Below are 20,291 nucleotides of genomic sequence, written 5' to 3' on the forward strand. Positions count from 1 at the left end.
GCATCATTATCATTCTAGAATAACCACTGGAGGTTAAAATGCCTCAAACGGAATAATAAAAAATATTCGGAGTAATATTTCCCTTATCAAACTTATAAAACTGTATAATTAACGTGATTTTATTCTCTTTTAATTACTGTTTTTGTAGGACCCCCTTGTGATGTACCCTAACATCCGATAAATATTCTACACGTGCGCGTAGCCCATTGTTTTCACTTGAAGTGGTAAGGCGTCTTTCCGGTTAGAGATCATTGCGCTGTGACGGACTATACGGTTGACAACTCTTATAGATAATGGTTAATAATTGATATTAAAGTTAACTACATTGATTATTAATATAGAGATAAATGACACTTTTTAATTATGAATTGAGTCTCAAGTGCTTCTTTTTGTCCACTCAAGTAGAAATATTTCAATTAAGATTATATGTAGCAACTTAATGATAAAAATTTTAAGTTATTAATAACTTTGTCTGCCTCTGTGTTTTTGGAAGTCGATGGCTCAAAATTGTTGATAACATTACAATGTTCTTCAAATCTACATTTTTCTAGTTCAATATTGATTCTACAACTGTACATGATTATTCCAATTCGCATACATTGCATTTCTAAAGTATTAATTTTCTTTTTTAGAAAAATTTTTGTCAAAAATGCCGCAGAAAGTAACAAGTGGTTGACTAGCAAGATACGCCCACTTTCCTGATACATTTTCAGTATATCAAGGACAGTCACCTATCTGTGTCAAATCAAACCAAAAATCTAATTTGTGCAAGATATTATTGATTTAAACAAAGACACATTATTTAATAAAATTCTGACATAAACTGTCACCTTTTTCGCCAACAAATTTTGATGCGTTTTTACTAAGTCATGGGCAATAACTCAAATTCCGTTGATCGAAAAATTGTTAAATTTAATCTTGACTAAGATCTCATCATTATAAATGATCATACCAAATTTTATTTAAATCAGATGAAAACTGTACTCTCTATTGTGTTCACAGCCACATTTTGACGCGTTTTTCATAAGTCAAGGTCAATAACTTAAAGACCATTTATCGAAAGATAGCCAAATTCAAACTTGTCAAAGATCTCATCATTATAAATATTCACACCAAATTTCATTGAAATTTGATGAAAACTGTAGTCTTTGTTGTTTGTTCACAACCACATTTACTGGTTGTAGGCCGCAGCTATAGAAATTCCGTTACAAAGTGAGTTGTCGCCGACCTAAACGGTATATACGTGTAAACCAAAAACGCATCGGTCCATTTTTCAATGTCCGTAATTTGATTCTTTTTGGATTTTGGAATTGCAACTATCTCACCATTAAGAACGGCTAATTTTCTTTCAATATTTTTTGGATCAATCGGGCTAGCAAGAAATATCATAGATCTACATAATGACCATTATATACCTTTAGGAGTCGTCAGGGAGTTATTACCAGACTTAAACCTCTTTCTACTCGATCAAATAGAGGACATCTTATCTGAAACTCAAGCATTGTAGGAAATTGATTATGGAGTTTTATTTAAAATGATAGTGTACCGTATCCGTAGGAAGGCCTATCTTTCATTTAATTCGAAAAAATTATTTTAAAGACATAATCGTTATATTTATGGGTGGTCACCATCAAAATTACATTTGACTTCTAAAATAATCCAAAATTAGAATTTGTCCCTGATGTTCTAGTCTACAGCCGTACTCAAATTTAACAAATTATTCTGAATTTTTTCTTATGCTATTATAACGTGACTGTCCTGGGCGTAGGTTAACGGTAAAAAGAACCATTACTAGGCATTCATAAAGGGATATAACTCTGGTTTTAATATGTGGTTACTTCCCTTTGAATTTAACTTAAGGCTTATTTCTAAAGCTACAAAGACGACAACCTTAATCAGTGCCATGATAACGTAATTTATTTCAGATCGAAATAAATTTTATTGTCACATTTCCTTTCAACCTATTTTAGTCCCTGTAAACTGTCAATAATGTTTCTCTTAAGTTTTTCCCTGTGATATGAATTCGCAACCTGTTTCCCATGATAATTAATATCATCAGATCTTTTTACTGCACATTGTAAGTTTTAGCGAAACAAATTCGCCATTTCCGGGATATATTCTAGTTTTTAGTGAATGTAAATAGTCTTGTGAAGTACTTGGAATGTAAAAAAGCCGTCTTTTAAACTTTCTAACTTGGATAATTCTGATTAGTTAAGCTAAAATTTTCCGTTTCTGAGACTAAGGTAGATTCGTCAAACGAATGGCGAACCTGTCCTCTTAAGTATCACTGAACATCGTGCTAGTGCATATTCTTTGAAAGAAAATAGCTTCCTTTTCATCCATCGTGACCTGCAATGATAAACTCAACAGCCAATGCGTTATTGTCATCGTTGTGTTGTGTCTGAGAAGGAATGATTTTAAAGCCCGATTCAGTTAATTTCTGGTTTACAATGTGGTGTGTCTTTTGATAAATGACATCTTTTCCTAAACCATTTGCGACAATTTATAGTGGGAAAACTGGCTAGACGAAATTTAAAGGAAAATGGATAGTTCAGACTTAAGAGAGATGTAAAATATCAAGGGAATCAGTCAGACCATTAAATAACGCCTATTAATCCTTTGAAAATGATTGAAGTCTGGTAGAATCAGTCGTTAACTTATCACAACTACAGTTCTTTTAGATTCATTATTATTTCATTACTAGGTATAATCAAACTTGTAAAACAATGTACAATGATAAACAATAAATCTTTTTTATTTCCAATCCCGCGGCTCTCGTTTTTACCACCACTACCAATTTCAAAAAGATTGATACAAGACTGAAGATAAATAAATCTATTATTTACAGATATGTTACATATTGAACACAAATTACACACACCTTTGTATCCAACCAGTCGAAGAGTATTTGTACAGTATATATCCTGCTTGTTTGAATATAAATGACAGCATACTAATGCGTTAATTGTAGATAGCAGCAAACCAAATTTGTATTCTGAAAGAGTATATACCATGTATATTCTAGTGAGTAGTGACCGCAACAGATTTCATTATTTGTAACGAAATACACGTTTCTCTCTTCTTGTTCAACTGTATTTGTTTGGAACGAATTTTATGTAACCCCCTTCAAACTTTCCCAAGAAAAGATCTGTGCGAGATGATTACAATGATTTGGGTTACTGTTGTGTTTCGTAAGATAACACATATGAGTCTTGACAAAGAGCTATTTTTGAAATAGACGAGGTCAATTCAACGATTTTAAGCTTATCCTGTATCATGTGGTGTAATAAATGGAATTTTAGTCAATAAACATCAGACTCTGTCATTACTTCGACCACCAACATAGAAACAAATTATCTCAACTTTTGATTAATTTCATTTTCCGACAAACATTTCCAGAGTTGACTGACAACTTTCAGAACTACCATCCATTTTCAAATGAAGACGGCTTTATTTAATATTTTTTCCTCGATTTACATACTATAAAATTATATAATGTTTTCAAGTTTCTGGAGAATCTTCTCGTTGTTTGTAGTATAATGTAAATGAATCTGTTTAGTGATGCAAATTGCTGTTATGGAGTAGTGCAATGGGTTCTTATCCGGTTAGCTTGTTAAAATTCAATTTACCTTGAATAACTCATCTTTCAAGATAATTTCAGTCGACACAGCTGTAAATGTGTACTAATTAAGTCATCTTTCCTCAATATTCAAATCAATCCAGTTTTAAATTGATGCGAATGATCAGTGAATTCCTAGAAGTTTGGTTAGGGACCAGCTATTAGGTTTGATCTTCGTGGTCTTAATTTGCCATCCTTTTTGTTCTATGTAGTAACGGTGTGTCCTAACAGAGTAGACCTATCAAATTCTTATAGTCTGCATTCCCTTTTGCATTTTCTATTGGATCCGTTTTTAGATAAAATTGAATGTGTTTTGTACTTAAGGGAACGAGCTGGACGTTTCTCTAACAACAAAGTAACACATGCAAAAAAACAAACAGTTATTTCTGCCGCGAATAGCAGCCACCAAACAACACTATTTAGCAGCTTTTAATTATTTCTTTCGCGAAAATAGGCCCAGTTAAACGAACTCCACTTGTAGAAAAGTCTAGATGGAATCCACAATTTGACCATCATATTTTTTGTAACTGCGATAGTTTTTACGAATTTTCCCGTTTACCACTGATATGAATAGAACAACCTTACCAATTTTGAACGCTCTGATTTGAACACTCTGAAAATTAATCAGAATATTATAATCCTCAAGAGTGACAAGGGAAATTGTTGTGTCATTCAAAATCGGGATGATTATATATTTGAATTAGAAACTCAATTAAATAATGCAAATCACTACCGCGAACTAGACTAAAGAAAAGAAAAAAAACCGCGTCCCCGCCTAACGTTTTCCTTTCTGTATCATGTGGAGGTTCTAGGTGTCGTACCTGCGAATACATACATGTTCCTCATCAATTCGAAAACAAGAAAAACGGTAAAATTTTCCAACTTACAGACGTTCTTTCATGCATCGATAAAAACATCATAAACCTAATTTCCTGTAAAATATGTGATGCATAATATGTTGGCGGAACCCAAAACGCGTTGCGTACTCATCTAAGCGGTCATCGCTTTGACATTCGTCATAAAAAAGAGAGACCAGTCGCGAATCATTTCAATTCAACCAATCAAGGTCTTGTTATGTCCATAGAAAAGGTTTCTGTATCTACAACGATCAAACCAAAAACCACGCGATTGCAAAGGGAGAGTTTCTGGATAGACCAATTACAAACAGTTGTACCTAAATATACAGCATGACAATCAAATTATACCTTTCGTTGCCACCTACAATTCTACAGCTTAGATTGTCAAACGCTTTTATATAGAACTTCAGGACGAATTGTCTAACATCTATACTAAACGTTTGGTGACTGCTTACAAAGTGAATAAAAATCTGAGTAATGTTCTTGTCCATGGTAGATTAGATCCCATATCATAAACTCCCTAAAACTATCGCTTTGCATGTCTGAATTATTTGTTTATCTCTGCAGGTACGACTTTTTGACTGCTCACTGACGATATGCTGGAACACATGAGCGGCCTTTTGAAACTGGTAGTATGAATAGGGGACAATGTTGGGTTTGAGATTCTAAATGCGGAATCGCAGTGGACCGTAAATGGTCGGTCTGGTGAGATTCTCTCATAGATTTTTTTTCTAAATATGACGAGGTGCATTTTTGGGCAGAACCGTATAAAAAAACATCTTGTGAAATTTATTAGAAATGAAGTTGGAGTGCAAATGCCTTCCCTATAGTCTACCCCCAGTCGCTAGAACGGAACTAAAACGTGATCTTGATTATTTATTTGTTAAAAAATAGAAAAGTGTTGTTCTTATTATCCATGCATTTCGTCCTTATTAATAGTTATTTGACATAGTCTCTTTTCCCCTGATATGTAAAATGAATATTTTATAGCATATAATACACGAGTAATACAATAGAATTTTATAGAATCAATTTAATCTGAACATTTCAATACCAGTTCTGTTTTATTAGAAATGTATTCTAAGCAAATCAGGCATGCAACAAAGAATCGTTTACTAATATCCAGGTCAAAACTTACATTCACTGTCAACACGATTGGAGGATGCAAAAGTCGATCATTTATATGTGCATGATTATCGGTAGGCCAATCACTAAGTTCGATCAGTTTAAAAAGAAACGACGAGCATGCCCTGCCTAATAAGCAGCCGAGACTCTAAACGTAAAGCTATCGGCAAAAACTCCAAAAGAAAAATAAACTGAATGTCAGCTATATTAGATGTCGGAGTGAAGTGATGGAGAAAATAGAGAGATGGTATTGTGTGTTTAAACATTGCATGTTATATGACGTGTTTAGTGACAAGCGGATGAAATGCTGGTAAAATAAAAGATTAATGTTAGAAGAACGTGTATCTATTATTTCAACTTCCATCTTTGACATTCTAGCTAATTTAACCATGTTTATTTCATCAACACATTGGTGAGCTAACACGCGACTAACAATTCTAAATATACCCACTTTATATTAATCTTAATAATCTTAATAATATCGAATAATTAAGCTAAATAATATATGACTTATGATTATCCATTGCTATACGTTGTAGTGGTTATTACATTTTCTGTTGGACGGGAAACAATTGTTTTCCAGAAAAAAATCGATACCTTTAATAACTAAAGATGTGGAAAGGCGTTCATAAATGTCTTCTAGAAACGTCTACAACCATGTTTACTCTTTTCGAAACGCCTGATTGTCTTATCGTTAGAGGAGTCCAATACTATACTAACTTTACTTATTTACGGAATTGTCTTGCTTGTACGCATTTTTATTACCAACGTCTCATCTTTACAGTCTCGATCTTTGTGTTTCACATGATGCATCCGCAACAATTGAAATCTGATGGCTTCTGAAGACTAATTTTATTGCATTAGTGAATTATAGGAAAGCCAAAGAATTAATTACGTTTCAACTAGTGAAACGAAAACTATCTAAAATATTTAAAATGGAGAGGACCTTATTAGAATGTTTTGTTTTTTTTTTTTGTCAATTATTATGCATTTCAAAATTGGGTGAAAATACTAAAATATACTAAATTTACTATGGGCATAAAACTAAATTTAGTAATTTGGGAGGATATAGAAATCCATTATACTGGTCAAAACAAATTGTGAAATTGGCAACTACATGTACTAGATAATGAACGAAATGAAACTTGATAAATTTGATTAATTTGTGAAAATGAAATAAAGTGAAACCCAACCATGTTTGATAATAACTGTATGGTATTAATGAAGAGTTAATAAAAGAAGATAGAAATGTTGGTATTAAGCCAATAATGAATCGTGTAATTATCATCAATGTCAATATAAGTAGTATTCTTTATAACTATATTATGTTATATATTTTCTTCCGAACAAACTTAAAATTATACAGCCAAAACTGTACTTTTTAAATTTTAACAAAAAAATATTTTGCTTTTTATGTTCTGTTATAATATTTTTATATAGCTCTACATTATTCATGTAATGAGCGCAGTGAACATTTAACGACTTAACCTCATTTCATATCAATATCCTAGATTAAAAATCAAACGAAAATGTATTTTGGTCTTTTTAGAAAATATATTTTGTCCTGATGGGAGAAAAAAGACACGCCTATAGCAACTGACATAATAATTTCATGCGTCCAAAAATCAAATCGGAACAAGTTCAACTCAAGTATGGCGCATCTGCATGGAATTCATCAATATCTTTGGAGAAAGTAGCCAATTTCTGCGTTTTAAGTTCAGTCTGCAATGGCTATTGCAACGAAAAAAAAATTTAACGCTCTATTTCAGTTGTATAATTCCGTTTTCAAGCCATTTATAGTCTTCAAAAGATTTCCGTAATACAGAACAGTGATTTTAGAAATGATGAAATTTTTAAGAGCGACTAAGAACAAAGTGACAGGATAGGAAATATATTTTAAATAATATTTTTCATATCACTAAGTAAATGTGAAAGAATATTTTGACTTGTTATTTTCCATCATTTTATTCTACTGTTGGGTTATATTGAATGCTAGTGGAAGATTCATGTATGTTATGCCCTTAAAATTTAAAAAAAACCCATATACCTCATGCCGTTATATGGAAGGCAAGTGTAAAGAAGGAAAAACTGCAAGTTGCAACGTACAGCAAAGTGGGTTTATAACACCTTTATTGTGCCCATAATCTAGCTACTCAGGTAGTTCAGCTGTGTCACACGCTGTGTATAACGGGGTATTAGTACAGGATGCACCGTGCCGTAAAGTGCGCTACCGGATTTAGGGGATCGTTGACAAAGGGGGCCGATTCAGGTTATTACTGTGTTAATTAGTTTGTATATTACTATACAGGAGTTATTATTACATGTTGTATACAGGTGCTGCCTATCTATAGTCCTCTACTCTCATAAACAATAAAATATTGTTAACTGTTTATCACCAAATCCAATTAATTCCTCTATTGGCATCAGTACTCGCTAAATGACAAAATATTGTTTCCATAGTTCAATAAAGAATCAGCATAATTTATGACAGGAAACGAAGGCTGGACTGTTAAAGACTTATTGACCAATGAAAATTGAGTATTAGGCCTGCTGGAAACCTTGTCGGTATTTTCTAAAGAATTCCGAGTGTTTATTAACGGTAGAATTAGAGCTCAGTCATATTAGAATTTCATCATGAATCGTGAAGTAGTCAACTCTCATCTTAACTTGACTCCTAATTCTTTAGTTTCTTCTAATATCGGTAAGTGAAAGAGTTTTATTTAATTTCTGAGAGATTTGGCGACATTGGCAGTCAGCTAACGTACAAATTGAGCCTAATATGCCTGATTTTGGTTTATTATCTTGTAGCGATCTGATAGGATCGAGGCTTGATTTAATTCATTTCGGGCAAAATTAAATCTGCACGTACCAATTCTGTGTTGGATTGTTAATGAATAATAACATGATATATAAGATAGCAGGTTTCAAGATGTCATTCTTCATTTTGTTGTTACTGATTATAAACTTATTGTATATAATATCATTGTCTGTCTGATTTATATCTTATCTATTCTAACAATGTGAGAGGCAATTTTCTCCAACTAATTTACTTTCAGAATTAATTTACAAGATTCAATATGAATAAATTGTTTATAATTTTTTTTTAATTTTGATGGAAATACTCGAAATTTCAAGAAACATAATTTATTAAATTCTGAAAACCTTTTATTATTTTTAAATTCATATAATTTTTTTTTTCAACTAAAGGAAACCGATCAACTGTATCTCCAAATACATTGAAAGATTTGTCGGACAAAGAGAGAAATATTCTAGATGATTCGGATCCCTCATCTTCAGACTTGGACAAACCATCCAAGCAGAAACGTCACCGGACCAGATTTACCCCTGCCCAGCTGAATGAATTGGAAAGGAGTTTTGCCAAGACACACTATCCTGATATATTTATGCGTGAAGAAATGGCATTAAGGATCGGTTTAACAGAATCCCGAGTACAGGTAATTCATCTTTTTTACTTTAAAAATATTGAATTAAATTTTCAACTATTCTGATTTTAAAATGAAATTTTTGACACATATCCTGTCAAATTTTTATTAAGAATTTTCTCATTTTCTCATTTTCTAAATTACATGTTTATTATTTTGATCAAGATTAAATTATCAAGTGATCCAAATGAAGGATTTATAATTTCCACATCATTAACTTAAATTTGTAGAATGTACCGTTTTATCTACTTCGTCTTCTAAAAGCTGAGTGAAACAGAATTTTCTGGTGTGAAAATCTGAGTTTTTAAAAGTTATAACAAGTTGGAAAACAAAGACTTCACTTCAAAATATTAATATATATTTTTATATTATTGACTATTGATATTAATTTCTGTTTTCTGAATTAAATCAAAGCGGGGTCCTATCAATAGACCATAATTTCCCTTTAAAATTTCATAAACGGCAGATACGATAAAAGATTTTATTTTCGGTTCAGGTCATTTCTTTGAAAAAAAATAAATTATCTGTCAACATTATCTGACTAGAAACATATAGTTGTATATGTTTCATTTCTCATTTGGAATTTCCAATTGATGATATAAGAAAAATATTATCTTAGTTTCAAAACCATATTTTCATCAAACTTATAAAATGTTTGTCAAAATATTTCTTTCAAATTAGTTTACTTTAGTTGTTTAACATACAAATTAAAAAAATGAAATTTTATGCTATAGCTTCGTTTCGTAAATATTATTATTATATAAAGATTTATTTTAAATATTAGGCTGTTTGTATTATTCATTTTAGAAATTTTTATGTACTTTGCATAAGGCAATAAAACAATACAATTCAAACAAAATCCAGCATAAGTTAAATTATTTCGAAGATAAGCAAAGAAGAAAAGTGAAAGAAAAATAATTAACAAATACTCTACAAATTAAAGCACTTGTATTTATTCAATTGTACTTAGAGATCAGTTTTTCTTAAGCTTTAATGAAATTTTGTCAACATTTCTGAAATAATGTTTTTACTAGTTTCTTTCCATAAAGCATACGTACCGATTATTTTGGCGCTTTTAACTTAATTTAATTAAATCTAAAAGTTATTTAAAAAATTTTTCCAATAAAAAGTAATCAGACTTGTCAATGAAATTCAATTATTTGGATAATTTCAAACAAATGTTTAGCGTCTGTAAGGGCGCCCCGCTAGTCAAAATATGGGAAGGAAACACACGCGAATCTCTGGATATCGGTTAGCGTGTTATTATATTTTCATGGAAAATGCGTTGAAGATTCCGTTTTGTCACCTTTATAATGAACATATTAACCACGCTGGGCGGCAATTCTCGTTTCCGACTATCAGGGGATATCACACTGCAACGAAATCGGGAAAATAAGACAGCGATGAGGGCTTATATATTCCCGTATTGCGTGCGAATTTGCTCGAGTCTCGCGCGCTTGTCAACGTAGCCTGCTTGCTGTAGTCTCTAGGGTGACACTCAAATGACTGAAGAAGGCCGAGATTGTTAGAGGAGTAATTTATACTAACTAGTTATTTCCATGCCTCGCACCACCATCCCGAATCCCTCCACTATTTGGAAACTAATAGCAATAATGGGAATTAATTTCTAATGAAATGACTCCAGTTTCTTGGTGTCAATTTGTAGAATTTCTCCCTTTTCTAGCCGACTAACACGCGATATGAAAAAGTAGCTCAACTATTTAGTGAATAATGAAAATACGAGACGAAATAATTTTTCTGTTAGAGATCACTGCCTTAAGAGTAAATAATCTTCTATTTTTTAACATAAAGAAAATACTTTGGCCAACGAAAGTCATCCTCAGCCCGAATTGAAATATTTGATTTTTCAAATAATTCCACATATATTTATAATAAAAATGTTAAATACACGTGTTTTTACACCAAACACGCGAAGAAAAAATATTCCTTTTTAAACATTTAAAATAAAATTCGGTTTTCGATTTGTTAAATGGGTTTCGGATTTTGGTTTCTTAAAAATGGTCCCCTTTTCATCATTTCTATTGTGCTATTCTTAATTCAAAGATTTGGTTATCAAGTTTTGGACATTTCTGTTTGATTACGACCATTTATTATTTTTGAAATTTTCATTATGATTAGATTTTCTAAATTTTCAATGTTATTTGAACTGGGTGGACAATTATCTGCTTTAAATGTGACAAGCTTATTAACACTTTCACAAAAAAAACCAATTCATATATATTATATTAATAATTGATAATTGAGAAAGTACTTCATACATAAATCTTTATAGGAACTCAAATTTGAAATTTGTATTAGAGAAATCTATTTTGCTGTCATCAGTTAAATTTGAACATTTTTATAAACATAAAATATTGATGAACTTCATAATATGCTAATTTTAATATTATCTTTTGAATAAAAAATATTTCAAATTATCATTGTAAAGCCTATAATAATGAATTATTTACAATGTTAAAATTGTGCTCAATACAACAATTGTCTGAAAATCGCGAAACGGGAAACTCTGTATAACAACATGATTCAAGTTTGTTTTAAATTTCTTAAGTAAAGCCTATAATTTTATGCAGATAAACATATAATATATTTTTTAATTTGTAACATCATACAAAGGTTTTGTTTTTAATAAACAGACTATATTACACGTAAAACAATCAAATGAATATTATGAGACTGATTTATTAAACTAATTGAAGTAAACAGATTATTAAGGAAGCAAAGGGCTGACTAAGTAGCATAATGGACACAAATAAAGTTAATTACAACTTAACTGTACGCCATTCAAATATTCAATGTCAGTAGTTAATTGTCCGTGTCGACCGCCATAAAATTTGATTCTCTCGTGCCCTATCATTTACTTGTATTGACAGTTCCTTATTATTATCTTAACCCTGACTAAACCAGCGCACGTGTTCATCACGCTAATAGTTCTTAACCAAGGACAGTATTTCTGATTGACACAATGTGGAGAATATTTTGTTAATGACAATCTAATTAAACATGATAACAACTAGAATATTGTAAATAGCGTTAATGAACATTTTTTTTAGTAAATAACTTGTAAAAATGCTATTTTATCGATAGTCTTTCTGAAATTCAATTTTTTTTTATTTTTAGGTTTGGTTTCAAAACCGTAGAGCCAAATGGAAGAAACGAAAGAAGGCCACCAATGTTTTCAGAACTCCTGGGGCGCTTCTACCCTCAACTGGATTCGGTCCATTTGGAACAATGGGCGAGGCGTTCTGTACTTTCCCGGGTACGGATCCAAGATGGGCGAGCATGCAGCAATTTGGCTCACCGATGAATGCCAATGTCAATCCGTTGACCCTATCAGCAAGCTTACCGCGCCAAGGTTTTGCTCAATCACTGTCGTCACAAGTACCTGTTGGTTCCCTTGGCAACAGCTCGGTATCACTTAGCAACGGTATTTCAGTCTCTAACGGCAGTCCGGCCATATATAATCCTAGTTATGGTGTGACGTCGACATGCTCCCCACCCTTGACTGCTAACTCCCCATCCCCAACATTTACTACTTCACAAATGTCTTGTGGGATGCAGGAAATGGATGATGTATGGAGAGGAACGAGTATTGCTGCTCTAAGACGAAAGGCTCTGGAACATTCCGCCTGTTTAACAGGATTTCGTTAAAACGAGAAATAAACATCAACAAAGTGTATAAAAGTGCTGTTTAGACTTTATAAAAGTGTTATTATATTTTTAGTCTAGTCAATTTTTTTTTTCAACATATTGTTTTATTTGATATTCTTTATTTTTACCGCCATATTTCATCAAAGTATTCATTTTCATATCTCAAGTAGTATCCCATGCCAACACATCAATTATTTAATTACAACTTTATTTATCACGTCACTATAGGCGTATGTGCATACGAAAAATTCAATGTTATTAACTTGTTTGATTTAGCGTAGTGCAATATAAATGCATGTCATAATGCATTCAAAAAATACATGAAACGAAAAATCGTTAAAAATATAATTTTGTTTCTAATCCGCATTTAATATTGCTCGGATTATTAGAAATAATACTATGAATTGTATATTAATAATTAATGTATATCTGTTGTATATAAATTATTATTTAATTGTGTATCTAGTCAATATTGTAACTTTTTTCTTTGAAAATTACGAAAATTGTATTCCATAGTTGAACTTATTAAACTAAAAGATGTGAACTTGTTTTTTTCTTGAGAAAAATCTACAAGAAGGAAATAAAAACTGTCTTATCCCGGCAATTAAAAGTTCTTTTTTTAACAGTTTTTTTTCTTTAATTTTTATAAGGAAACATATTTCCATCTCGACATCCGTCCCCTTTCGTTCGGCTGAACGTTGAGATTTCCTTTTAAACGATCTAGAATCAAGTTTTCCAATGGAGTTATTTTGGTATATGTAAAAATGTATCTGAAATGAAGATCCAGTTCGCCGAATATTAACACCCTATTGAGTCTACAGTGTGTGTGTTTCCAAAAATTTAAAACGACGATCAAGATCAAAAAATGAAGTTAGACAGTTTGGGATTATTTCGAAAATAATTTCCGTTGATTGCCACTGTAATCTCGAACCCCATTATCCTTAACTATGCGGACGAATGATTTAAAAGGAACTACTTAGTCTCACTGACGACACTCGTTGCCCTAATTAGAAGAAAAACTGTTCGAGTTGATGTGGGTCATTGTGATTTCTCGACAAATTTTAAATTTACTATGCGGCTGTCAGCCTGCAAATTCTGGAGTAAGAACTGATATAGATGGGTAACAATATTTATATTCATCACGACACGATTCAACACGAATAGGATTGAATGTGGATGTTTGATTTCATCATTGATCGCCTTGTTTAACTAAACGGGGTTATAATACGAATACATTTTGATATTTTTACAATGTTGACTATAAAAATATGACAGCTATCCTACATTTTGTCATCGGGTTCTACATGACACGCTTTAAGACAAAAACACGGGTCGTCTTGTAAGGTATACAGCACGTACTAATTGTTAATCATTTGTTGTTGAAACCTTTAGAATAATATAATTTGGTGTTTATTTTGCTAAAATTCATACATTAGTTTACAAACATCAACCAAAATAAAAAGCAGCGTAAATGTGTCCGTAAAATTAACTATACTCTGACTCTGATATTTTACAGAATCGAATTTTTCTAATCTTTTCTTATTGTTAGATTGTCTTTTGGTTGTTGAAAATGTCAACCTAATATATGGAAAAAAATATTATTTGTAAATATGAATTTACAGAGGGATATTTTCAGTCCAAAAAGTGGGTCATTTTCTGGGCTGTAAGTCTGTTTATTTCAAATGTAAAATCATTTATATCTATGGACCCGAAGACAAATGGAATGCAATATTTTTGGTTTCAACTTCCAGATAAGATTAGGGACACATTTCTCTAGATTTTGGTCTACATCTTCATGAAATATTTTTCAATTTGCTTAAAAAATAGAAGGTTGATGTGTTCTAATGATTGTGAAATGTAGCAATATGCCATAATTATTTTGTAATGAGCTTAATCGGACACTTAATAAAGATCATCAGGTCTCACACTTTCCATAAGGTAGGTAACTCTATATGTGTCTCTTTACAGCCGATCGTCGCCAAAACTGCTAAATGCCAATATCTGACGGGCAACGCCATGCAGGGTGCAATGAGGGAAATTTTGCCAGGACAGCGGCATTAGCCTACTCTTTTTCGATTTCCAACTGTCGAGGGAAAATTTCAATGGTTATGTTTCCACAATAGGGAAATATACATAATGGGTAACTTACAATATTCCTTATAAAATCGATTTGGCTTGAAAATATTTACACGAAAAATTCTATTTTAGTCAGTGAGTAAACAAGGAATCCTCTGAATACCCAAGTTTATATACTTCCTCACAATCTTCAAACTCAAGTTCCTTTAATTATTTACTACAAACTTCAATTAATCGAATAATAAGCGTGATTTGAACAAGAAAAATAAGAAAACCCATCGTTAATTAACACGACGTTACATATATTTCATTTATACCAAACAAATTTTTAAAAAAACTGTAAATAAAAGATCGCCAGCGGAATATACGACATTCATACTTATTTATACTTAATCATACCATCCTTAAAAGATAGTGGTTCATAGTTCATTGTTTAATAATCATGTTTAACATTTATTTTTTCTAAATATTGGCTGAAGACAAAATAAATTAGATTTGAAACCGCACATATGATAATGTAAACAAAAAGAGCATGTTTCATACACATCTTTTAAAACTATGAACACTAGAATGTTTAAGAGAAAATGGAACCTGGCGTCCACGTTAAACGTCCACAAAAAGGTAGAAAACTCCAAGAAATCAAACATCTTGATTCTATGAATTTATGGTTATCCATAGTCCTTTGTGATGATTGGTTGCATAATATAAAGACCTATATTTAAGAAATTTAAATCTAGAATTCCATTGAACCGGGTTTATTTTTGACATTTGTGCGTTAATTAGATTTTATATTTAATAATCCATTCCCACGTGCCGATGAAAGTGAATTATGATCTATCATTGTTGGTATTGGCTAAACAGTTTCTAGTATTCTATCAGTCATCTATTATATTCTTACATGACATTAGTCCTATTTCAAACTGTCTCTTATACAGTATAATACTCACAGGTTCTAATATCCTGATCTATTGTCATTCTTATTCAACGAAATGAATGCCTAGTTTAATTAATGACATCCGCTCTTCACATTTCCATTCAGCCCAACATATTGATATTGGACTCAATGTCGTAATAATCACGCTGTAGTTTGTTCATGTTGAATTGTTTGCAGTGAAATCAGTTCCAAATTTAACATATAATTGGCAATAAACCGTGTAACGTATTAACCTTACTACTATGTTGCTGTTTTAATTTGGTTGCTTTCTAACACGTAACGCTTTGCGGTCTCTTTGTAACGGTGTTAATAATAGGAACTTGTCAATGATAATGAATAATAATTGAAGTTATACGGAAATATGGTTCAGTCGATGAAAAACTTCCCGATCTAAACCGGAAGTGAAATGGCGTTAACTGTTAAGCTGCAGCGATCTGACTACAATATGCTGTAATCTCTGAGCGCAGTGTGAAATGCAGAGAAATAAAACATGACTGTTAATAATATGCTATGTATACCCTTCATATGGCATTAGACCGAAACATCTGTATCTATTCCAGCCTCTAATAGCAATTAGGACAGAAAAAGGCCCTGTTAAATGGGGATATTCCGCATCTCCGCAGATGCTGGGTTTAAACCTATTTACATATCTGGGACAGGCAAAACCCAAATATATGTGGAAAGATGAATGTTTTTATAGTTCTTTAATACCCTCATTTTATCCCTAAACCATATTTTCACATCTATGTTTCCATAAATTTTTTTAAACGAAACTGAACTCGCAACGGTTATTTAAAACTGTGTGGTCACGTGATACTAACAAAATGAAAGTTACGGTGATGCCCAACACTAATTTACAATCATTATATAGGTAATTTGATATTACATTAGAAAATACAGCTTGCCAGGCAAGGTAATATACCCCCACTGGCAGCTTTGATTTTAAATAAAAATATTTGGCAGTACAGTAAAAATTACCAGTATGAAATATTCAACCTTCAGTCATACACTTCTTTTGAGGCGATACTGAATAATATTACCATGTTCCGCCAATCTTCATTGGAATTGAGCCTTCTAGAGTGTTTACAGGCTAAAGCTTGAACACGTTTTTAAGAACAAGGGCAATAACTCAAACTAAATATTTTTCGATTTTTCTGATTTTCAATAAGGATCATTCTTGGGTGATAACAAACACTCACACCAAATTTTGTTGACCAAATCTGTCAACAATTGAACCTTCTAGAGTGTTTACAAGCTCAAATTGAAAGCGTTTTCGAGAACAAGGGAAATAACTCATACTAAATATTTTCCGATTTTTCTGGTTTTCCATAGGGTTCATCCTTGGATAATAACCAACACTCACACCAAGTTGCATCAAAATCCGTCAAGAATTGCTCCTTCTAGAGTATTACGAGTATTTCAAGAACAAGTGCAATAACACATACTAAATAATTTTTCTGATTTTCAATAAGATTCATCCTTGGGTGATTACAAACAATCATACAAAGTTTCGACGAAATCAGTCAAGAATTGTGCCTTCTAAAGTGTTTACGAGCAATTGTGGATGGCCGGACAGACCAACGGACCGACGGATGGAAATGGGTGACGGCAATATACGCCCCCTTATTTCATGTGGGCGTATGAAAACGCATCTTCGGTGCTGTGGAAAATCCCCATTTTGTCTTTATTCTGACAACTGTCCAAATATCCATCACAGATTGGAATATAGGCAGGTGTTTCAGACTAATATGGCATCTTATCACAAATCACACAAACATGTCTATACAAAAACATGATGCCATGGTTACAAAATTGTTCCCAAGGTATTTATTAAATAAATCACACTTTTCTTTCAAGTGAGAACAAAAGATCAAGCAAGCATCCTCCCTAATCGGTTTCGCGAAGAACGACGCAAACATGTAATAATACTAAGTTACTTAAAGATTTAGTCGAGCAATTTTTTTTGCACGTAATGAATTGTACTTTTAGATAGAAATAAATAGAAATTGAAACAAACATTACCATTTATACGTACCGAATATAGCCTGTATGATTTCCTTTAGATGAACTCATCCCCTGTTTTAGCAGAATAAACCTAGAATATATTATATTGTTCTCGCTATATTATATTCTCCTTAAATGAATATATTATATTCTTCTTAAATAAACGTCGATATATTATATTCTCCTTGGATTAACCTCGATAATTATGTTCTCCTAGAATAAACCTCGATATATTGTATTCTCCTTGAAATAACTTTGATGAAATATATTCCTCTCAACATATTATATTCTCCTTAAATAAACCTCGATATATTATATTCTCCTTGAATAAATCTCGATATATTATATTCTCCTTGAATTAACCTCAATGAATTATATTCCTCTCGAAATATTATATTCTCCTTAAATAAACCTCGATATATTACATTCTCCTTGAATAAACCTCGATAAAATATATTCCTCTCAACATATTATATTCTCCTTAAATAAACCTCAAAATGTTATATTCTCCTTGAATAAACCTCGATATATTATATTCTCCTTGAATTAACCTCGATAAAATATATTCCTCTCAACATATTATATTCTCCTTAAATAAATCTCGATATAATATATTCTCCTTGAATAAACCTCGATATATTATATTCTCCTTGAATTAACCTCAATAAATTATATTCCTCTAGAAATATTATATTCTCCTTAAATAAACCTCGATATATTATATTCGTGAATAAACCTCAATATAATATATTCTCCTTGAATTAACCTCGATATATTATATTGTCCTTGAATTAACCTCGATATATTATATGCTTCTCGATATATTGTATTCTTCTTGAATTAACGTCGGTATATTATGTTCTTCTCTATATATTGTATCCTCCTTAAATAAACCTCGATATATTATATTCTTCTTAAATAAATCTCGATATATTATATCCTTCTTTAATAAATCTCGATATATTATATTCTTCTTAAATAAATCTCGATATATTATATTCTCCTTAAATAAACCTCGATATATTATATTCTTCTTAAATAAATATCGATATATTATATTCTTCTTAAATAAATCTCGATATATTATATTCTCCTTAAATAAACCTCGACATATTATATTCTTCTTAAATAAATCTCGATGTATTATATTCTTCTTAAATAAATCTCGATATATTATATTCTCCTTGAATTAACCTCGACATATTATATTCTCCCGAAATAAATTATATTCTCCTTGAATAAACCTCGATATATTATATTCTCCTTGAATTAACCTCGATATATTATATTCTTCTCGATATATTGTATTCTTCTTGAATTAACGTCGATATATTATGTTCTTCTCGATATATTATAATCGCCTTAAATAAACCTCGATATATTATATTCTTCTTAAATAAACCTCGATATATTATATTCTTCTTAAATAAACCTCGATATATTATATTCTTCTTAAATAAATCTCGATATATTATGTTCTTCTCGATATATTATAATCGCCTTAAATAAACCTCGATATATTATATTCTTCTTAAATAAATCTCGATATATTATATTCTTCTTAAATAAATCTCGATATATTATATTCTCCTTAAATAAACCTCGACATATTATATTCTCCTTAAATAAACCTCGATATATTATATTCTTCTTAAATAAATCTCGATATATTATATTCTTCTTAAATAAATCTCGATATATTATATTCTCCTTAAATAAACCTCGACATATTATATTCTCCTTAAATAAATCTCGATATATTATATTCTTCTTAAATAAATCTCGATATATTTTATTCTTCATAATATAAAGCTCGATACATTATGCTCTTTTTGAATTAACCTCGATATATTGTGTTCTTTTTGAATTAACCTCGATGTATTATATTCTTTTCGATATATTGTATTCTTCTTGAATTAACTTCGATATCAGACGAGATTTTACCTAATAATGAAGTTACAATGTTTTAGCCAAAAGTGGAAACAACTCTATGCGGTACACATTTTGACAAGAGTAAAGACAACAACGGAGTTTATTTTTGTATTTTTGTTTTTCATGATTGATACATGATATAACTGACACATTAATTGTAGAAGTACAAAAAAAAATCATGTTCTATGTGAACAGGAAAAAGATTACAAATATTCAGTTAAAAAACGAGACGTGTTTCAGCATATTAGTTTATTTACAAGATGTTGGTTATTTTCCGAGAACGTTCTTTTCTGAAACATGAACGATGAAATTATGAAAACATAACTGATTTATGTTGAAAAGAAAGAGAAAAAAAAAGAATAAGAATTATGAGAGAATATTAGGCAGCTTGTTTTTATACAGCCTGCCAAACGGATGTTTATATCTTTTCATACGGATTTTCAATATTTATAGAATACAATTAGCTCGTTGTAAATTATGGTCGTTACCTATTTCTAGAAATGAGCAATTTCTTTGTAACAATCATGGCGACTTTACATCGAACGTATCATGGATGGCTAATGTGATCACCTTTAAGCCATAGGCAAAAAAAAAATGGGTATTAGAATCATTGAGCACTCAGCTAATCGTCA

General features: G+C 31.2%; 1 protein-coding gene across 1 annotated transcript; it reads left to right on the forward strand.

The window, feature by feature from the left end:
* The first annotated feature begins 8,481 nt into the window (after nucleotides 1-8,481).
* LOTGIDRAFT_150185 (hypothetical protein) lies at nucleotides 8,482-12,926 on the forward strand. Its single transcript, XM_009056579.1, has 3 exons — nucleotides 8,482-8,522; nucleotides 8,809-9,056; nucleotides 12,183-12,926. Exons 1-3 carry the CDS (start codon nucleotides 8,504-8,506, stop codon nucleotides 12,711-12,713), a joined length of 798 nt encoding a protein of 265 aa, XP_009054827.1. The 5' UTR covers nucleotides 8,482-8,503; the 3' UTR covers nucleotides 12,714-12,926.
* Nucleotides 12,927-20,291: the final 7,365 nt, after the last annotated feature.

This window comes from Lottia gigantea (genome assembly GCF_000327385.1).
Source record: "Lottia gigantea unplaced genomic scaffold LOTGIsca_28, whole genome shotgun sequence".
NCBI classification, from domain to species: Eukaryota; Metazoa; Mollusca; class Gastropoda; family Lottiidae; genus Lottia; species Lottia gigantea.

Coding starts and splice junctions, on each gene's coding strand:
- LOTGIDRAFT_150185 (XM_009056579.1), top strand. Junction 9,057..12,182: donor TAACAGAATCCCGAGTACAG/GTAATTCATCTT, acceptor TTTTATTTTTAG/GTTTGGTTTCAAAACCGTAG.